Source organism: Populus trichocarpa, chromosome 11 (genome assembly GCF_000002775.5).
Source record: "Populus trichocarpa isolate Nisqually-1 chromosome 11, P.trichocarpa_v4.1, whole genome shotgun sequence".
Lineage (NCBI taxonomy): Eukaryota > Viridiplantae > Streptophyta > Magnoliopsida > Malpighiales > Salicaceae > Populus > Populus trichocarpa.
Genome location: NC_037295.2, coordinates 1,752,671 through 1,770,537, shown reverse-complemented (window position 1 = coordinate 1,770,537; position 17,867 = coordinate 1,752,671). Strand labels below are relative to the sequence as shown.

The following is a 17,867-nucleotide window of genomic DNA, read 5'->3' as shown; positions in this document are numbered from 1 at the left end:
CACAATTCTAAACAGACCCTAAGAATGGCATGACAAGTACATACTTATTGTAGTTCAACCAACAAAGAATAGCCCGAACAAAAATGAAGATGAAGAAATTATTTGGTATTATGGTGGTTTTTATTTTTGCCAAGTTATGTGGAAAAAATTATTTGGTTAGCCAAATTACTTATATTTTTTGCACTGACCTCACATATTATTTTGTTTCAAATCTTAGTTTTGTAAAATTTAAAATAAAATGTTTTTTACATTTAACAAGATTTTTATTTATTTATTTTACACACAAAAATTCATCGCACATCAATTTTAATTAAATATATATTTTTTAAAATTTATTTGTGAAAAAACCATAATTAAAAGAGATTTTTTAATTCCAATCACAAAACCTATCACAGTAACAAATATATCAAAAATAATTTGGTCGAAGCCTTTCAGTTGCGAATTATAATGAAACTAACTTCGAACTTGATTCAATATCAAATCTAATCTAGATTAAGTCTTGAATAAAAAATTAAATCGACTTAATCTATAAATTAATCTATTAAGAGTGATGAGTTTTCTTTAACAATAAATAGAATTTAAATGGTTGTTGTATTTAAAATTTCATTTCATCATCCGGAAAAAAATATTAAATAACCATGTATGTTGGATTGATATAAAATGTGTACATTTAAAAAACGTAATTTAATCTCATTTAATAAATTAATTAATCTGATGATACCTTTAATTAAAAAAAAAGAAAATAATAGTAAGTCAATAAAACCGTTTTTGGTCTTGGGTAAAAAACCACAGGAAGGGACAGACCAATGGGCAAAAAACAAGCCTTATCTCATTTCCAGATTTCCTTTCTCCTTTCTCCGGTTCTTCTTCCCAGCTGTCGCCCTTTATATTTTCCACCGGTCAGCACAGCAGCAGCATCAGCAGCAGAAGAAGAAGAAGAAGAAGAAGAAGAAGAAGAGTTGTAGCAAGTAGCAGTTTGAAGAAATCACAAATGCCTCCTACAGCTACTCTCTCCGCTTCTTCTTCTCTCAATCATCTCTTTCCAATCCCTCCCTCCTCCTCCTCATCTTTCACTTCAACTCCTTCGCCTACTAGCTGTTATTTCCATCCCTATACCAAGAAATTCTCATCATTACGCTTCAAACCCAACAAACCCAACATGACTCGATCTGCAGTCTCCATCGAGAAAGAAACCCCGGAGACAGAGCGGCCCATTACATTTCTTCGTGAATCAGAAGGGGCTGACGTGAGGGCCCGCTTCGAGAAGATGATCAGGGACGCCCAGGACAGCGTTTGTGCTGCCATCGAGGCTGTTGATAAAGGAGGCAAGTTCAAGGAGGATGTCTGGTCGAGACCGGGAGGTGGAGGAGGTATCAGCAGGGTCTTGCAGGACGGTGCCGTTTGGGAGAAAGCCGGGGTTAATGTCTCTGTTGTTTATGGAGTCATGCCTCCTGAAGCTTATCGGGCTGCTAAGGCTGCTCCTGCTGATCAAAAGCCTGGCCCTGTTCCTTTTTTCGCTGCTGGCATCAGCTCTGTAATTTCTTTCTCCATTCCAATTTCAATTTTTTTCATCGGTTTTACTGTTTTATTAACATCAATTATTAGTTTTTTCTCAGGTTTTGCACCCCAAGAACCCATTTGCGCCTACTTTGCATTTCAATTATCGATACTTCGAGACGGATGCTCCTCAAGGTATTACTTATGCCCAATGCTCTGACATTTCGTCTCCATGCTCCGTTGTTCTTGTATTGGATTGCATAAGTTACCCTTTTGTTCTTGAATTGGATTGCAAATGTTACCCTTTTTGGCCCTTTCTTTTTTGTTCTATTGTTGGTGTTCTTAGAAGAATGAATTGGAAAAAATTTACTAGTTTGGACTAATGTCAAACTGGCTTTCTTGTTGGCTTTATGTGAAGATGTTCCTGGGGCACCTAGGCAGTGGTGGTTTGGGGGCGGGACTGATTTGACTCCTGCTTATATCTTTGATGAGGATGTTAAGCATTTCCATTCGGTAAATAAATGTTCAATTTTGCATTGCTGGTTCTATTTGTGATATCATATCTTGCTTCCAATGGTCTGCATTGTGATATGGATAAGTGAAATACCTAGTTTCATTTCTGTCTTACTTATTTGGTGATTTAATTTGTCTGTTACGTTTCTAAATTTTACCACACGTTTGTAGACTCAAAAAAAGGCCTGTGACAAATTTGATCCTACCTTTTATCCACGGTTCAAAAAATGGTGTGATGACTATTTCTATATCAAGGTACGTGTCTGTTTTAGGTGCTTAAATTATAGTACTATGGTGTATTTCTCTTGATGCATGGTTTCTGGTTCTTGAAGTTTATGTTTGCAATATTTTCCTTATTTCAGTTTTGCTGGCTAGTTGCAATTGTCCCCCATTCCCCCAACACCCTACACAAAAGGGGCAAAAATTTAACTGTTTGCATGCACAAAAGGGAGAGGGGGGAGTTAACTGTTTGTGTGCCACTGGATCTGCTGAGGCTACTGTTTTCTCACACATTTAACTTGTGCATTTTGAACTTGTAAACTGTGAGGTGGAATGAAATGGACAGGTCTGGTTGGATAAGAGAATAAAGCATAGCTTTGACAGCTATTGTTTCAGACTTGTTCATTTATGGGGCTGTTTCAAACTTAAAAGGAAAATTTCCTGCCATTGATGCTTGAAGTGCTGCGGCAGTTCCTTACCTGAATAGCCAAGCTGCTTAAATGGCTTTTTCTAGACTTCTTTGTAATGGATACCTGATTGATAGATTGATTTTGAGTCTGCTGGTGAAAGTGGTTGGACTAGAGTTTAGCTCCTGCAGGCCATGAATTTGTATCTATAACCTTGCTGTGCATTTTTTTTTCCTTCGTTCTGCTAAAAGGCTGCACAACATATAAGGTTGTATTAATCTTCTGCTGAAGTAGACTAAGAAGCTGGAAGAGACTTGTTTTATAATGACCTTATGTATTTGGGCTCATATTGACTATTGATGCTGTGTGCAGCACCGAGGTGAGAGACGAGGGCTTGGAGGAATCTTTTTTGATGATCTAAATGACTATGATCAGGAGATGCTTCTATCCTTCGCCACTGGTATTTTGCAATGCTAACATGTCTTTGTGGTTTTATCAAGAAAAAAGTCCTAATTCTCGTGAATTCCAATTTTACTAATTTATGCAATGTTTTTATGAACTCCAGAGTGTGCAAATTCTGTGGTACCTGCATACATTCCCATTATAGAGAAAAGGAAGGACACACCATTCACAGATCATCACAAAGCATGGCAACAATTGCGAAGAGGACGCTACGTAGAATTCAACTTGGTACCAAAACTAGTTCTGGAGAATCTAGACAGAAATTTTAACATAAAAAGCTCTTTTATATTGAGCCTTAAATGTTCTCTCACTTGCTTTTTTCCCCATAGGTTTATGATCGGGGTACGACATTTGGATTGAAGACAGGAGGTCGTATTGAAAGTATTCTTGTTTCTCTGCCACTATCTGCACGATGGGAATATGATCATGTAAGTTTCCAAGAACTTTTGTGCGCAACTATTTGATATGCATGATTAGGGGGTATAAGATTATGAACTGACGGCAAGAGGCTTCCTTGTTTCTTTGCAGAAACCTGAAGAGGGAAGTGAGGAGTGGAAGTTATTAGATGCTTGCATCAACCCAAAAGAATGGATCTAATTTGTCTTTTCTTTTAAAAAATGTTTCATTTGAGGTTTCCCCTTTTTTTCCCCGTATTTGTTTCCTCCCTTCTCATTTCTTGTAAGCTTGTATTTTGTTTAGCAAAGTGGTTTTGCTGCCGGAATTAGAACTTAGCATCCAGTTGTGTAATCTATCGACGATGGAAGTTAATAAGAGGATCTATAATATGCATTTCAATCCCAATCTTTCTGATTTCGTTTTTCTTTCTCCATATTGGAACTCGTAAAAAACAAAATTAATTGGAGTGGAATTTACTTAGCTATGATAGTTTGGAAGTGAACCCCTAAGATGGGAGATGGCTTCCTGGTTTCTATTTATCATGTCTGTGGACATACCAAAACTTAAAGAGTTTTTTCAACTCTCTGTGAAGAATGAAGATGTTCTGTCCCAAAAGAGAGTACAAATTTTATCAGAAACATTATCAGAATGAAGATGTAATCTCAGCATGCCCTAAAGCTCTTAACATCGATCAACTATTCCTTGAAACATTATCAGGAACTCCTCTGAAAATTTCCCAAAGAAGAAAAAAAAGATTCAGGGAGATTAATGATAATCGATAGAAAAGGAGTTTGCAGTACTGCAATGGGATGATTCTTTAACCCCTGTGCTAAAGCTTCTATACATTTATAACTCATAAGAGTTGTCTAATGCTATGTGCATAGTTGCTGACTTGCTTCCTTGCCACTACTCTATTTTAGGAAATCTAAAATGGAAACATCAGCTATAGAACCTCCAAGCAGCAAACAGAAAAACATAGTAACTCCAGGTATCACTCTAAGCAGAATCTTGATCTTTTCATAGTTTACGATCATCAAATACATTGGATTTTCCCATGCTCTTCTAAGCCATGTCTCTTAACAGTTCCAAAAATATCATGGCTTCGGAATACTAACAAAACAGCAGCAGAGTTTTATAGCAAAAACTACCAAGCGCACACCCACAACCAAAAACAGAACTAGCTCCTAATGGTCATTGGCTGCTGGCTTCCAAAATCTACGGTGGTGATCAAATAATTTCTTATCCATTATTGGCATTACTGGCTGGCCAATCAAGGAACTTGTAGCCCTGGAGTGAAGGTGGTAAAAAGCTCTGGTTTGCGGTGGGGTTATCAGGAGTGTAGATATAGTCCTTCCCATACCCAAGCTCTTTCATCAACTTGGTAGGCGCGTTTCTCAAATGAAGCGGCACTCCCTCGTTTTGTCCAACAGATTCTCTAACAACCTTCTGTGCAGCCCCCATTGCTCGATAGACAGAAATGGATTTTGGAGCCAAAGCCAAGTAAGCTACACACTGAGCAAGAATCACATTGCACTCAGGCATGCCCAAGAAATGGCAAGCTTGGTAGCAAGCAACAGCCTGGTTAAGTGCTAAAGGATCAGCCAAGCCAACATCCTCACTTGCAAACCTTACCAAACGCCTCGCAATATAAAGAGGCTGTTCGCCTCCTTCCAACATCCTCACCAACCAATAAATGGATGCATCTGCATCACTTCCTCTCATAGACTTGTGAAGTGCACTGATGAGATTGTAATGCTCTTCCCCTGCTCTATCATAAGCAAGATGCTTGCTCTGAAGCGCCTCCTTGGCATCATCCAATGCAACACTGGCCAACCTCAAATCACCATCACTTCCCACTCGGGCAGCTGCAGCTACAGCAGAAATTTCCAAGGCATTCAACGCCACACGTGCATCACCATCGCAATTCGTGGATAAAAATTCAACAGCGTCCTCACTCACATCAACTCTCAAACTCCCTAAGCTCTTGGACAATCCCTTGTCAGGATCATTCACCGCGCGCTTCAAAATGGTTTGAACATGGTGAGGCTTTAAAGGGCTAAGCGTGAGAACCCTACAGCGAGAAAGCAATGGCGTAACCAAATGAAAAGAAGGATTCTCAGTAGTGGCCCCAATAAACACAATGGTACCGTCTTCAATAACAGGCAAGAAAGAATCCTGCTGGGACTTGTTAAACCTATGAACCTCATCTAGAAAAAGAACAGTCCTTTTACTATTCTTGAGTTTAAATTTCCTAGCATCCTCAAAAGCATCCCTAACATCCTTAACCCCACAAGTAACAGCAGACAAAGAGACAAAACGGTAGGAGGAAGAGCCCTGAGAGTTAGCAGAAGTGACAATGGCACGAGCAATGGATGTCTTACCAGTTCCAGGTGGGCCCCAGAGGATGATAGAAGGGATGCGGCTGCAACGAATAGCAGAGCGGAGGAGGGAGTTTTGGGAAAGAAGGAGGTCCTGGCCGATAACATCATCAATGGTGCGAGGCCGCATGCGTTCGGCCAAGGGCTCATCATTGCTGATAGTATGATTATGTGGATTTGAGGGGGGTGATGGAGCGAATACTTTGGGACGTTTAGAAGGGGGAGGAGTTTGGGCTGATAGTACTTGATGATGAGGTGGTGGTGGTGGTGGTGCGGTGGTTGTTTGGGTGGGGGAATTGGAGGGGGAGGAGGGTTCTTGTTTTGGTTTTGATGATGGGAAATGAAAGAAGCGGTCTAGTTTTGGCTGCTGGAATGATGATCCATTTGGGCTATTATTGGGATGAGGATGAGATGTTTGGGAGAGAATCCACTCGGTGGCTTTCACTGTTGATTTGCCACCGGTGGCGGCCAGAGCTTGAGCCGCCAATTCACTAGGAAAACCCATGCTCAGTAGCTGCTCCATCTCCATTTCCCTTCTTCTCTCTTTGCTCTCAACGCTTGCAGATGCTGTATGAGGATGCCTCGCTATGCCTGTGCTGGCTTTGCTGCTGCTGGGGGCAAAACAAAGTGTCCGCCGACCGCCGACTGTCTGATTCGATGCCGGTTCGATCCCTGACCGAACCGACTCCTTTATCTCTCGTTCTGTTTCCTTAAAAATATTAAGGATTTTATAAATTTCAATTTAACCCCAAAAATATAATATGAAGGCCATCTCTTATAATATTTTCAATTTTATCCTACTTATAATCATCACCGGACAATATCATTGTCACCCCTTTATCAGTAAAACACTAGAAAGGTTGCCGCGAACAACCCTTTTAACATGTAAAAAAAGTTTTGTCAAAGTACGTGCATACAATGTTAACACGTTTTCAAACAGTAAGAAAATTTTAAAAAAATAAATCAAAATGCTATTGTTTTTTTTTACTAATATCTTGACAACAGTATAATGAATTTACTTGGATTAATCCCTTTTAAATACACACCCGTTTATAGACTCGATTTAATTCAATCACTTCGAATTTTTTTTAAATTATATTTTATTTAATAATATAACAATAAAGATAGATGTTCATAAAAAAAAATTTCATCCCACAAAAAACCTTAAGAAATTTTAAAAAATGCGGTTGTATCACGATGACAAGTTCATCAGCAATCAAAAACAGCAGAAAACAACCAACGTTATGATAGGGACAGCAACATCAGTAGGAGGAGGAAAATGAAAGTGATGATATGATGATGATGCTGCTGCATAGTTGTCTTGTAAGGCAAATATGTAGGAAAGTGAAAGTGATGATCTTATGCTGCTGCTGCTGCTGCATAGTTGTCTTGTACGGCAACGCCTTACTCTCAACAGCCACTTCTCCTCACTATCCACCGCAAGCAAAGTGCCTGTCAGAGCTCTTTTCCTGGGCAGAGGCGCCTCTGATCAACTTGTTGGTGGCATCGAATAGATAAGGCTCCACCCATCTCCAGCTACTGCCTTACTCTTTCGCTCTTTCTCCAACCACTGGCCAACTTGTTGACAATGGCAACAAATAGGGAGTGATTGTGGTGGGCCGTGGGCATTTCTGTTTCACTGGCAATTCTTGCTGATGGTCTTTTTTGGATACGGGGCAAGGGGGATGGAGGCCGTCTTGGCTTTGTACATGAGAATCCTGCTTTTCTTCCTACTCCAAACCTTTTTTTGGATTCCGTTCACTCTATTGCTTTGGGTGGCATTCGTTCTGTTGCCCTCACTTCCACTGGCCAGATTTTTGCATGGTTATTACTACATCCCTCCATCTATTTCCTTCCGTTGCAATATTTTTTCCTTCTTTAAAATGATTCTGAGATAAAGAAGCACATTAAGGATGTCTTTCTGACATAAAGTTTGCAGGGGCTATGGACTACGGTGGTTTCGGTGCATTGGGGCATGTATCATAGAGAACTGTTCCCTAGACTGGTGGAAGGTTCTTGGGATGGAAAAACACGCTACATTTCCACTCTGGCATACATACTTCTGCCATCACTGACTCAGGTATTCATTCTTTTCTTGATTTATGCAAACAAGTAGCAACCTTTTGTATATCTCAATTGCAGTTTATATATGCTTAGGAGATACATTTTCCACGTATCTTTTACCTGTTTGCAAATTGCAACTGATTGATTGGCTTTTATGCTGCTTTACTTGGGGATTCTGTGTTTAACCCTTCCATGAGCCCATGTCCACTTCTCTATCTAAATCCTAAAGTTTTGGATCACCTTACAATGTTATCAACAACTGATACAGGATTGGGAAGTTCTACTCTATATGATAGTAATGATTAATGGATATATCTTTGCTGACTTTTTGGTGCACGTGTGTGAACATAGTTCTTTCCCTTTAGCAATGCAATCTTTTCATTAATCTATTTGAGATGTCATTCCCTTGTTGTAATTGGGAATTCAATTGTTTTTCTTATGAAGAGAAAACGCATGAGGAGATCAAGGAGTTACAACCAATCCGTAAAGGATTAATTAATCAAACTTCCTCATACCTGGCCAAGTATAGACTTCCTCGTACATTAGTTCATATTTTGTCTTTTGCTTGCTGTCACTCATCTGGTTCCTACTATGGAAACAGGGGAAGTTTATACCTCGGGTTGAGAAGAAGGAGATGGCAGATTAGGCCTTGGCCCTGGTCAGGGTCCAAATGAAGGGGGTGGACTTAGTATACTCTGCAAAGTAAAGGCATTTCCGGTGCCTGTGGCTGCTGTGTCTTGCGATGATTTTTTCAGAATGGTGCTGGCAGAGGAGGGGCAGGTTTGGAATTGGGGAGGTGAGGATAGTACTTTTGTTTGCAGGATGTTCTCTCTCTTTTCTATATTCCTGCTTAGATGCTAGTATCGGTTTTATTTTTCAAAATGTAGCGAAGGAGCTTTATGGAGCAATATCATGCACCAATTGTTGTTTAGTGTTTGGAGGAAAGAAAAAAGAATAATATATATTTTTTAGTTTAGTCGAACAACCTATGAATTATCTACTGAAAATCTTGTATTTGTAAGACTTGAGATAAAGGATGGCACTACAGCTGTAGTCATGTGGTCTCATGCTTCTCGGGTTAATTCAAAAGGGCTGCTGCCATCTTAGGCTGTTACATGAACTGTCGTTTGCCATTCAGGTTATCTAGGGATGTGCAAAATTTTATGTTTCTCACTGCTTCTACTTTATTACATTTGTGATTTTGGCCTTCCTTGTGATTCTGTGTTAACTTACGCTGAATTAAATTCTGTCATTCCATTTTATTGCTGCCTATGTTGCACATGGCTAAAACTGTGCAGGCGTATGCCCCTCATCTTGTTTTCCATTAGTACCAATTATATGTTCTTACAGAGTTTTATTTATGCACTTTCCTGTCCTTGGAGTGTGTTAAAATCCTGGCTGCTCATAGACAACATCAATTACTGTACTAGGCACTTTCTGTGAAGGCTTGAGTAGAGTGGATAGTTTCCTCTGTCACAAAAGCACTATTTTTTTGTGGGCACTGTTATTATGTAAAGGTTTGTTCTGTGAATTTGCTATGGTAATAGATGGCTATGCTTTAAAGAAAGACGAGGTGAATGCTTCAATTTTAATGAAAATCGTGTCTCATCGTGTTCAAGATGCTGTGGAATCTTTTTGTTTGCCGAGTTTGATTTAAATTTGTCAAGACCTTTTTTGGGCAGTTAACCAGTGTGACAGCTGATGCATTTTGTCATGTTTTCAACATTGACTGAACATCCATTATTGCTGGAACAAAAACAACATAAATAAAGTGTCTGTGAACTTGGAAGAGGTGACAGGGTCAGTGCTTGGAGACCAAAACCAATTCCTAGCCTCAAAGATGTTTGTATCATTCAGATAGCAGGTGGTGGATATCACTGTCTTGCCTTGACTGGTAAAGTGACTCCTGAACGTCATGGTTACAGCAGCAACTGCAACTCTCGTTCCCTTTTCTTCTTTATTCTTTCCTCCTCTTTTTAGATTGTGTAGCCTTTTCTACTATTTCTGATTCTTGTTTGTGTTATCAGATGAAGGTCAAGTACTTTCGTGGGGGTTTGATGGACATGTTCAGCTGGGCCATTCTTCAATTCAATGTCAGAAAATACCAGCAGTGATTGATGCTTTGGCTGATCAGCATGTCATTCATGTCACCTGTGGAGGTTCATCGTTGGCAGCTATAACTGGTAAGTTGAGGCATGATCTTGAATTGCATCTTTGGTACACATTCTTTTTTTTTTTTTTTTTAATGTAACAGAAACTCTCCAATCTTGAAATCTGGTATATTCTACAAGGGTGCCACATGCTCTTATCATGAGTTTCTCCTTTGGTACATTAGAGTGCTGATGATATTATATATATTACTGTCAATTTTTGTACTGCTATGAAGTGATTCTAACTTAAGAGACGTACTCTTATTTTATCTCCTACATGAATTGGTAATTGGTTTGAATGTGCTCAAAACTCCACGCTAGATGGCTGGACTGTGATCTAGATGGAAAGTCCACCCAAATCTACCTGGTTTGTTATTTGGTCCTGCTGCCAACCTATCTGTCACTGCAATAAACAGTTTATTCTCCACCATTTTATGAATTGGTTTTAACTGTTTATGTCAAGTGTTGCTAATATGTTGACTAACCATTATTTTTTTTCATGTGAAGTTTGGTATGCCCTCATACAGAATCTAGCCTATCCAGCAATTTACTTGAACTTTTGAGCCAGTTGTTGTAGGTGTCTATGTTCTGTTCCTGGTTGCCTTTCATTATCAGTACACCAGATGTCACTGCTGTTTGTTGTTTAAACAAATATTTTTTTAAGGAGAAACTTTCATAGTTGGAGGCAATTGTTTTAAATTAATTAGTTTTTTTTCTGGTCATTAATAATGTAAAGCCAAGCTTGATATTTAATTGAATCCTGTTTGTTTCTAATCAGTAAGTTTATCTTTGGTTTGTTGATTAAAAACAAACGGGATTGATATGATTTCTGAAATGATCCCATGTTCTTAATTTTTCCATGGAGGTTGGAGTTATGTCAAGTTTTTATGATAGTTTAACATGGCTAATCTCTGGTCTTGTTGCTTTTTGCTGATGGATATGGTTTGGTTTGCTGTGTTTTGTAACCAAGCAAGCAAGCGAGTAACCTATGCTTTTGTTTAATTCTTGAAGAGGATTGGTGGATCTGGAATGGATACGAGGAGCAAAGCAAGGGTATATAATTTTATGCTTCGATTTTGTCATTGTTGTTCTTCTTGTCTAAGCTTTCTATTTAATTTAGCAGTGTTTGATACTGCAATCAGAAAGTACTTTCAAAAAAATTTAAATTTTTTTTTATTTTTTTCTTTGCTTTAAATTAATATGTTTTTCAAATCATTTTGATATGCTGATGTCAAAAATTATTTTTTTAAAATAAAAAATATTATTTTAATATGTTTTGGAATGAAAAACACTTTAAAAAACAATCGCTGCCACACTCTCAAACACCCTTAGTAAATCTAATGTAAATAATTTTTTAAAATTTTTTTTTATGTAAAGACTCTTTCTGGTCCGGTTAGTGATCCTTCAAAGCTTCCCAAGTGGAACTATGATGGTTCTCAATTTTATTGCAGTGCTGGCACAAATGCAAGGTAACCTCTTCATCTCATATAATTCTTGCTATGGCTTCATCATACGTGTTGTCCCAGTTGCAAGCACAATGTCTAGTGAATTTTGAGCTGGTTTTTATAATCAAGTAGCGCATCTATAAATTGCTGTTATCTTTTCTTCATTTTGTCTTTAGGCATGAGTTATTGCTCCATTTCCTGAGTTAAAGTCTGCATGAGACAAATCCATGAAATTGATTGTTGTTCAGTTGAAAATGGTGGTAATTGACCAGTCTGGCAGTCGGAATCAGTGTTGAAATTTGTGTGATTTATTATAGAAAAAAGACAAAAAGAAAAGAAAATTGGAGAACACCTAAGATATGTTTTGTGTTTGCCATAAAAATTTGATGTAGTTGAAAACGGTAGGATGAGAACATGTTTGAATGCTAACAATCACACAATCCCTCACACACTAAGTAACTCTAAATACCATTATAACATGCCTTTGATATCTAGTCACAGATGATCCTATAATTAACAATCCAGTGTGCTTTCTGATCCATAGTCCATTCATGCATTATTTGCAGGATCAGATCATTGTTATTTTATCCCCTTTCTGGTAGTGGGATGTGATATCTGCTAAAGGAAAAACACTGTTCTTGTAAGAAGTGCACAAAGGATCTCTTTTATCATATGCAGCTACTGGTTCTTTGTGAAAAAACGTTCCTAGAATGTTCTAACTATGATATTACTAGAGTTGGAATGAATGAAGAGCAAATTGGGAGCATGATCTCGCTTTTGCTGAATAGTATCTGTGAAGAAACGAATATAATTAATCCCATGAAGCTTTGAGCGTGCAGCCATCAATTGTAAGACATTTGATGTAGCTCCTCTTCTGATGCTAGACATGGTGCTAATGTTATATGTTGTAGCTGCATATTATCATATGAAATCATGGGGATTGTGCAGCTACTCATGCTATCATCAGTTGGCAGAAATCCATCATGAGAATGATCCCCATAAGTTTGCAAGTCCTGTATAGGTGGAAAGTTTGAAGCAGAAACTATTTCTTTCATGTTGCCCATTTCTGATACAACTCGTTGATCATCAAAAAGCCTATTTTCTGCAGAGACTGTTCTGTACGCGTTTTCTAGAATTGTTTGCATATACTTTCTCTGTGCATCAATTCTCTTTTGAAGGTGGTGCTTTACCTATTAGGACAATGAGAACAGAATACTCGAAAAGGTAAGGAGCTTTTTCCCCCCCTTTTTAAGACAGAGAACTTGAAATTTTTGTCACTAGCCTTAAGGTTTTCTGTAATTTCTTAGGATTTACCTTTAATTGCTCATCTAAAGTCCTCTGTGCTTGTATTTGCGTTCCAAGCACTTCGTTTCGGTGGATGTTCCTGATAAAATGTTGAAGGAAACCTATGAATGAAATGATGATAGTTTCCATGGTCTAAAATATACTTGAAACTGTTGTGAGTAGAAAACACTGGCTGAGTTGCCTTTATATACGTACTTGTTCAAGCCATCACCGAAGATTCTGGCTGTAGCAGCATCCTGTAGGTTTTTTAGATGACCAGTTGCTGCCAAAAAGAGAGAGACTGAATTAGATTACATACCAATACAAATGCCACAAGCTTCCAATTGCAGGATTGTAGAAGAGAAGTAGACTAGCAGCAGGAATTGAAGGATATATAGACTAGTAAGCAGAAACGGAGGCATGATGGCACCCTAGTTCCTTACCATCTCTAATTGCCTGTTCATTAAGATAGTTCTGTGGTTGCTTTCCAAGCCTAAATTTCTGTGTTCATAGTCAAAAAGTAACAGAAATAAGATATCCTAAGATGGGAAGATATGTGTAGCTGAAAATCTAGAGAAATGAAGGAGAAATTAACCTGAAGGTGGCTCTTCAAGTGATAAAGGGTCAGACCCTTAACTCCCATAATTCTCATAATGGCCTTAGGTGTGGCCTCTAGATTGGGTTCAGACATGGAAAAGAAAGCAGGAGAAACAAGGTGAGGATTCAGGCAGATTGTCAGTTAACAGTCAGTGACACAAGATTATTATATATATATAATACTCCATGCATGCGTGATGAATTCTTGAGCATATATATATATAGTGAGAAGAAGAGTTGATGACTAATTACTGTCTGGTCCTCCAAGCAGGGTGACAGCATCGACAAATCGTTCATGAAGCTCGAGAGTCCATCGGAGACGAGGCTTGGGGTCTGTTGTGATCAGAAGATGGTTGCTTTCTCTTTGAAAGCAGGGTGGCTCCCTATCATGTGTTTGCATCAGTGCTGAGGGCATGTTGGAGTGCAAATTGTTTGCAGTGCCATGAGATGAGAACAAATGCTATATATATAGAGAGTGAGGGAGGGAGAAAACAGGAAATAATCTGCGTATTGAATTCATCTAGACATCAATTATTAGATTTGCCATGTATAAATCATCACATATTTCCAAAACATATCGATCCGACATGTCAACCTGGAAAATAGGCTTGTTTAAAAAAACATAGTTTCAAATTAAACCAAGTGAGAGTTGATCATATTAACCTGACGGCTCAATTTATAACTTAATCAATTCGGTCAAAATTTAGTTTGATTTTTTTTAAAAAAAACATTGTTTTAACTTTTGTTTATAAAAAAATCTTCATACGTTATTGTTTTGAATTGTTTTAAACCGATCCAGGTCAATCTGTTAAATTCATAAACCAACAAAACTGTGGAAAAAGGTCGAGGAGACCCTACCATCTAATTATATATTCTCATCTTCTGTTTTGTTTAATGGGAGTAAAAATCATGTTGGTATCCTGTAAACTTAGAGGGAGCAAAATTCACGGGCTCTTTATTAACTTTTTACAAGTACTAGTAGTAATTAAAGACCCAGGAATCTTATATTGGTTGATCTAATGTCCTATCATTACCTACAAAATTGATGTTTGAAAAGCAAGACTTATTTAGATATAATATATAAAATAATTTATGGCATCAATGATCATCCATCTTATTCACTTGTTTACTGTTCATGATTGACAAAAATCTGAAAATTAGAGTGGCTAGTGTGAATTATATAGATATGAGACGTAGTAGTCAAACGAGGCACAACAAATTAATATATATGAATTCAATGTGGGGATGATATATGTTCTTAGACCTCCTCAACTTCGGAGGTTGATCCGAGACGTGTTTCTCGGCCGAGTTTAAGAAATTCTGAGTGGAAGTATACCTGGTAAAACCTGGGTAATGTTATCGAAATCTGTTGTAACTTTTGTTTTATGACTTATTTGATGTTAAATTAATTTATGTGGTTTTTCTTATTATTATAAATACATATATTAGATAATAAATAACACTGCTAATTATTTTTCTATTATTATTAAAAAATATCAGCCAGTTTTTCGATATTTTAAGGGGGAGATAAAAAAGAATAATTTAACGAATGATTCAATCAATAATATATATATATATATATACAGGAGGAAAATGCACAGTACTATTGATGTGGCCCAGATAATAATAGTTGCTTGCTTTTGTGATGTCATGATCATGGGAGAATATTTTCCTTTTCAAATATTCTGTACGGTTTACTAATTATAATATGCAATTCATCTGTATACCAATCCAATTATTAACATAAAATATTCACAGAAGTATTAGATATAGTAAAGTACTATGTATTGTTACATTAAAATGTTATTTTACCCTTTAGTGAAAAAATAGAAGCCTTGATTGTAGAGTAGAGGTAATTTGATCTTTTTAGATGTTAATTTGACCGCAAGTTATTTAGTTTTTTTCAAGAACTTTAAAATAGTTTATATGACAAAGTTGTTTGTGCATGCTCATTACAAGCTTGCACGTCGGTGGCACATGTGACGCCATTCGGAGACCGAACTTGCCCTTTCGCTGTGTTCTTAGAAGTATTATCATGTTATTTTCTCGATGACATGGCACATGGCAGTGGATGATGGATGGTATGTCGCCGATGATTGTTTCTTTTTTTGTTCTGCCTTTTTTCTCTCTTTTTCCGAAGAAAGCACAAGTTTGTCTTTTTTTTTTTATTATTTGTCAATTCTAGTCTTTATGTATTTTATTGCTTATTTTCATCCTTAGCTTTTTTATAAAAGTTTTTTATATTTTTAATTTAGTTCTTAAATTATAATTTATCATATATTATTTTTTTAATTTGATTCTTATTTTTTTAATTTATAATTTTTTTTCCTTGATTTTTTTGTTAAAATTTTATTGGTTTTTAATTTGAAATTTCGATCAAAATACACACACACTGTTGTGTACATATATGAAAGACAAATATCATACATTAAAAAAACACAAGTGAGGAGTTTATATAAATAAACTCCCGCTCTTTGGTATTGATCTCTTAACAAGGTGATAGTGGGGTATAATAAGTTTGTGTTTAAAAATGGGTTAAAACAATTTATGAATTTTTCTTATAATTTTGAATTGTTTTGATGTGCTGATATTGAAAATAAATTTTAAAAAATAAAAAATATATTATTATGATACATTTTCAAGCGCAAAATACTTTGAAAAACAACAATATCAAATACAATACAATATTGGTGCAATGAATGTAACCATCGAAATGAGTATCCAATAATGCAAGGGATTTCGTAAAATTTCAAACTCTTACTATGCTCTTTCCAAACAGTGTATTGTTGTTTTAATGGAAGGTTGGGACACCAAAGAAAAAGGATTTTGAAGCATGCATGATTAGGCTTTTTACAAGTAGCCTAGTTACAAAAAGGCACGCTGGCTGGCACTAGTGGCATTGATCAGCTTTGAGAAAAATCAATCAGAGACAACTAGCCAGCTTCTTACATCGACTTCTTTTGATTCCCTCTAAGAATCAATGACTTGTTTATTTTTATATTTTAAAAGTTTTTAAAAAAAATATTAATTTTTTTTATTTTAAATTAATAGTTTTTAGGTGTTTTCATATCATTTTAATGCATTAATATCAAAAATAAATTTTAAAAATATTATTTTAATATATTTTCAAATAAAATATACTTTAAAAATAACTACTATTACGCTCTCGAACATCGCAACTCCAGCACAAGGCAGGGTATCTAAGTCGAGATTGAAACCAATCATTTAAGATTAATCAGCTTGGATCATTACGATTAATTGGCTCTTTAGCCTTTACACTCTACATGTGTGATTGATCAATGTAGACGATGAGTAATACATCTATAATTCAACGTTTTTATTTTTTGTTTTTATTTTTTAAAAATAAGAATAAGATACGAAGATTTATTAGTCTTTATTATCAAAGTTTTTGATGACTAAGTGATTCAATAAAACTTGTTTTTTACAATGTTAATCTATAATTTAAAACTTGCAAGAAGATTAGATTAATATGGAATCTAAGGGTCAAGTTAGAACCAAATCTAAAATGCTTAGAAATTGTGTCGAGACATCTAAAATATTGGTTGGATTATGGTCAAGAAATATCTTTGAGTAGAGTTGGAATCGGGTCATAATGTTTGAAGGTCAATTCAAGATCGGGTCTTTGATCCTGAGTTGGAATAGGCTAATTCAGCTTTGAACTCGTGAGTTTTCTATTAAAAAAAACTAAAAACTAAAATAAAAAAATTGCAAAACATAAAAGAAAAAAAGGGTATCAAATGCTTTTAAAAGAATAATTGCATGTATAAAAGTCATAATCTGAGTTGTTAGGCCAGACAATTAAGCCAATATCTTCATTATTGTGGCTAAAAGGGCATGCCATGTGTGCCTAATTATCTTGGAAATCAAGCATCATCCAAATCCCAAAGTGCATGCATGCTTTATTGTCGAAAGGTTTTGCGCATTTCTCACCTGATTTGAAGTGACCATAACTTGAGTTAAAATCAATTCATTTGTTGCAGTCGTGCAATACACAGAAAAATGTTGTACATATCTTTCGGTAAAAAAAAAAAAAGGAAATTAAGTAATGAATGATTTGAAGTCGGTGTGTGTTTTGTACTATGATGCAGAGTTTTTTTTAATTTAAAATTTATTAAAATTATATTATTTTATATTTTTATTTTATTTTTGATATTAGTATATTAAAATTATCTAAAAATACCTAAAAAATTTAATTTTCAAATGAAAATTAATTTAAAAAACAAGTTTGTACATGTACTTGCAAAATGTTTGATACATTATGCTTTTTAAAAATATTTTTTATTTAAAAACACATCAAAATAATTATTGATACTATCAAATCAAATACATTTTTAAATGCAATTCTAAAATAAAATAAAAATAGTGGCTTCAGCGTGCACGCGCATGTCCATGCTAATCCACTAGAGGGCAAAGTCCTCTGCAGTACTGCTGTCG

General features: G+C 36.2%; 3 protein-coding genes and 1 long non-coding RNA gene across 5 annotated transcripts; 2 read left to right on the top strand and 2 right to left on the bottom strand.

Moving 5' to 3' along the window:
* The first annotated feature begins 802 nt into the window (after positions 1-802).
* LOC7485528 (coproporphyrinogen-III oxidase 1, chloroplastic) lies at positions 803-3,899 on the top strand. Of its 2 annotated transcripts, XM_002317163.4 has the most exons (8): positions 808-1,534; positions 1,617-1,692; positions 1,916-2,010; positions 2,182-2,265; positions 3,009-3,096; positions 3,202-3,326; positions 3,428-3,526; positions 3,627-3,899. In XM_002317163.4, the coding sequence occupies exons 1-8, from the start codon at positions 992-994 to the stop codon at positions 3,693-3,695; spliced, it is 1,179 nt and encodes a 392-aa protein (XP_002317199.4). In that variant the 5' UTR covers positions 808-991; the 3' UTR covers positions 3,696-3,899. The 2 variants fall into 2 exon arrangements, with proteins under 2 accessions (XP_024436885.2, XP_002317199.4); XM_024581117.2 differs by lacking the exons at positions 3,009-3,096; positions 3,202-3,326; positions 3,428-3,526; positions 3,627-3,899 and adding an exon at positions 2,373-2,624 and having other exon boundaries at positions 803-1,534.
* A 350-nt stretch (positions 3,900-4,249) lies between these two features.
* LOC7485422 (uncharacterized) lies at positions 4,250-6,680 on the bottom strand. Its single transcript, XM_002316563.4, has one exon. It carries the CDS (start codon positions 6,399-6,401, stop codon positions 4,734-4,736), a length of 1,668 nt encoding a protein of 555 aa, XP_002316599.4. The 5' UTR covers positions 6,402-6,680; the 3' UTR covers positions 4,250-4,733.
* A 1,136-nt stretch (positions 6,681-7,816) lies between these two features.
* On the top strand, positions 7,817-14,050 carry LOC7484267 (uncharacterized). Its single transcript, XR_002976758.2, has 9 exons — positions 7,817-7,952; positions 8,381-8,459; positions 8,538-8,732; positions 9,619-9,830; positions 9,964-10,119; positions 11,057-11,139; positions 11,464-11,555; positions 12,098-12,755; positions 13,684-14,050. It is a non-coding gene; the product is annotated as an uncharacterized LOC7484267 (long non-coding RNA).
* Positions 11,984-13,827, bottom strand: LOC7484551 (myb family transcription factor IPN2). Its single transcript, XM_002316562.4, has 6 exons — positions 13,665-13,827; positions 13,411-13,487; positions 13,259-13,316; positions 13,032-13,098; positions 12,846-12,915; positions 11,984-12,721 (listed from the first exon to the last, which is right to left on the bottom strand). Exons 1-6 carry the CDS (start codon positions 13,825-13,827, stop codon positions 12,374-12,376), a joined length of 783 nt encoding a protein of 260 aa, XP_002316598.1. The 3' UTR covers positions 11,984-12,373.
* Positions 14,051-17,867: the final 3,817 nt, after the last annotated feature.

Coding starts and splice junctions, on each gene's coding strand:
- LOC7485528 (XM_002317163.4), top strand. CDS start 992: ATGCCTCCTACAGCTACTCTCTCCGCTTCTTCTTCTCTCAATCATCTC. Junction 3,327..3,427: donor GCTACGTAGAATTCAACTTG/GTACCAAAACTA, acceptor TTTTCCCCATAG/GTTTATGATCGGGGTACGAC. Junction 3,527..3,626: donor CACGATGGGAATATGATCAT/GTAAGTTTCCAA, acceptor GTTTCTTTGCAG/AAACCTGAAGAGGGAAGTGA.
- LOC7485422 (XM_002316563.4), bottom strand. CDS start 6,401: ATGGAGATGGAGCAGCTACTGAGCATGGGTTTTCCTAGTGAATTGGCG.
- LOC7484551 (XM_002316562.4), bottom strand. CDS start 13,827: ATGCCCTCAGCACTGATGCAAACACATGATAGGGAGCCACCCTGCTTT. Junction 13,099..13,258: donor TGAACAGGCAATTAGAGATG/GTAAGGAACTAG, acceptor TCTTTTTGGCAG/CAACTGGTCATCTAAAAAAC. Junction 12,722..12,845: donor CTTTAGATGAGCAATTAAAG/GTAAATCCTAAG, acceptor TTGTCCTAATAG/GTAAAGCACCACCTTCAAAA.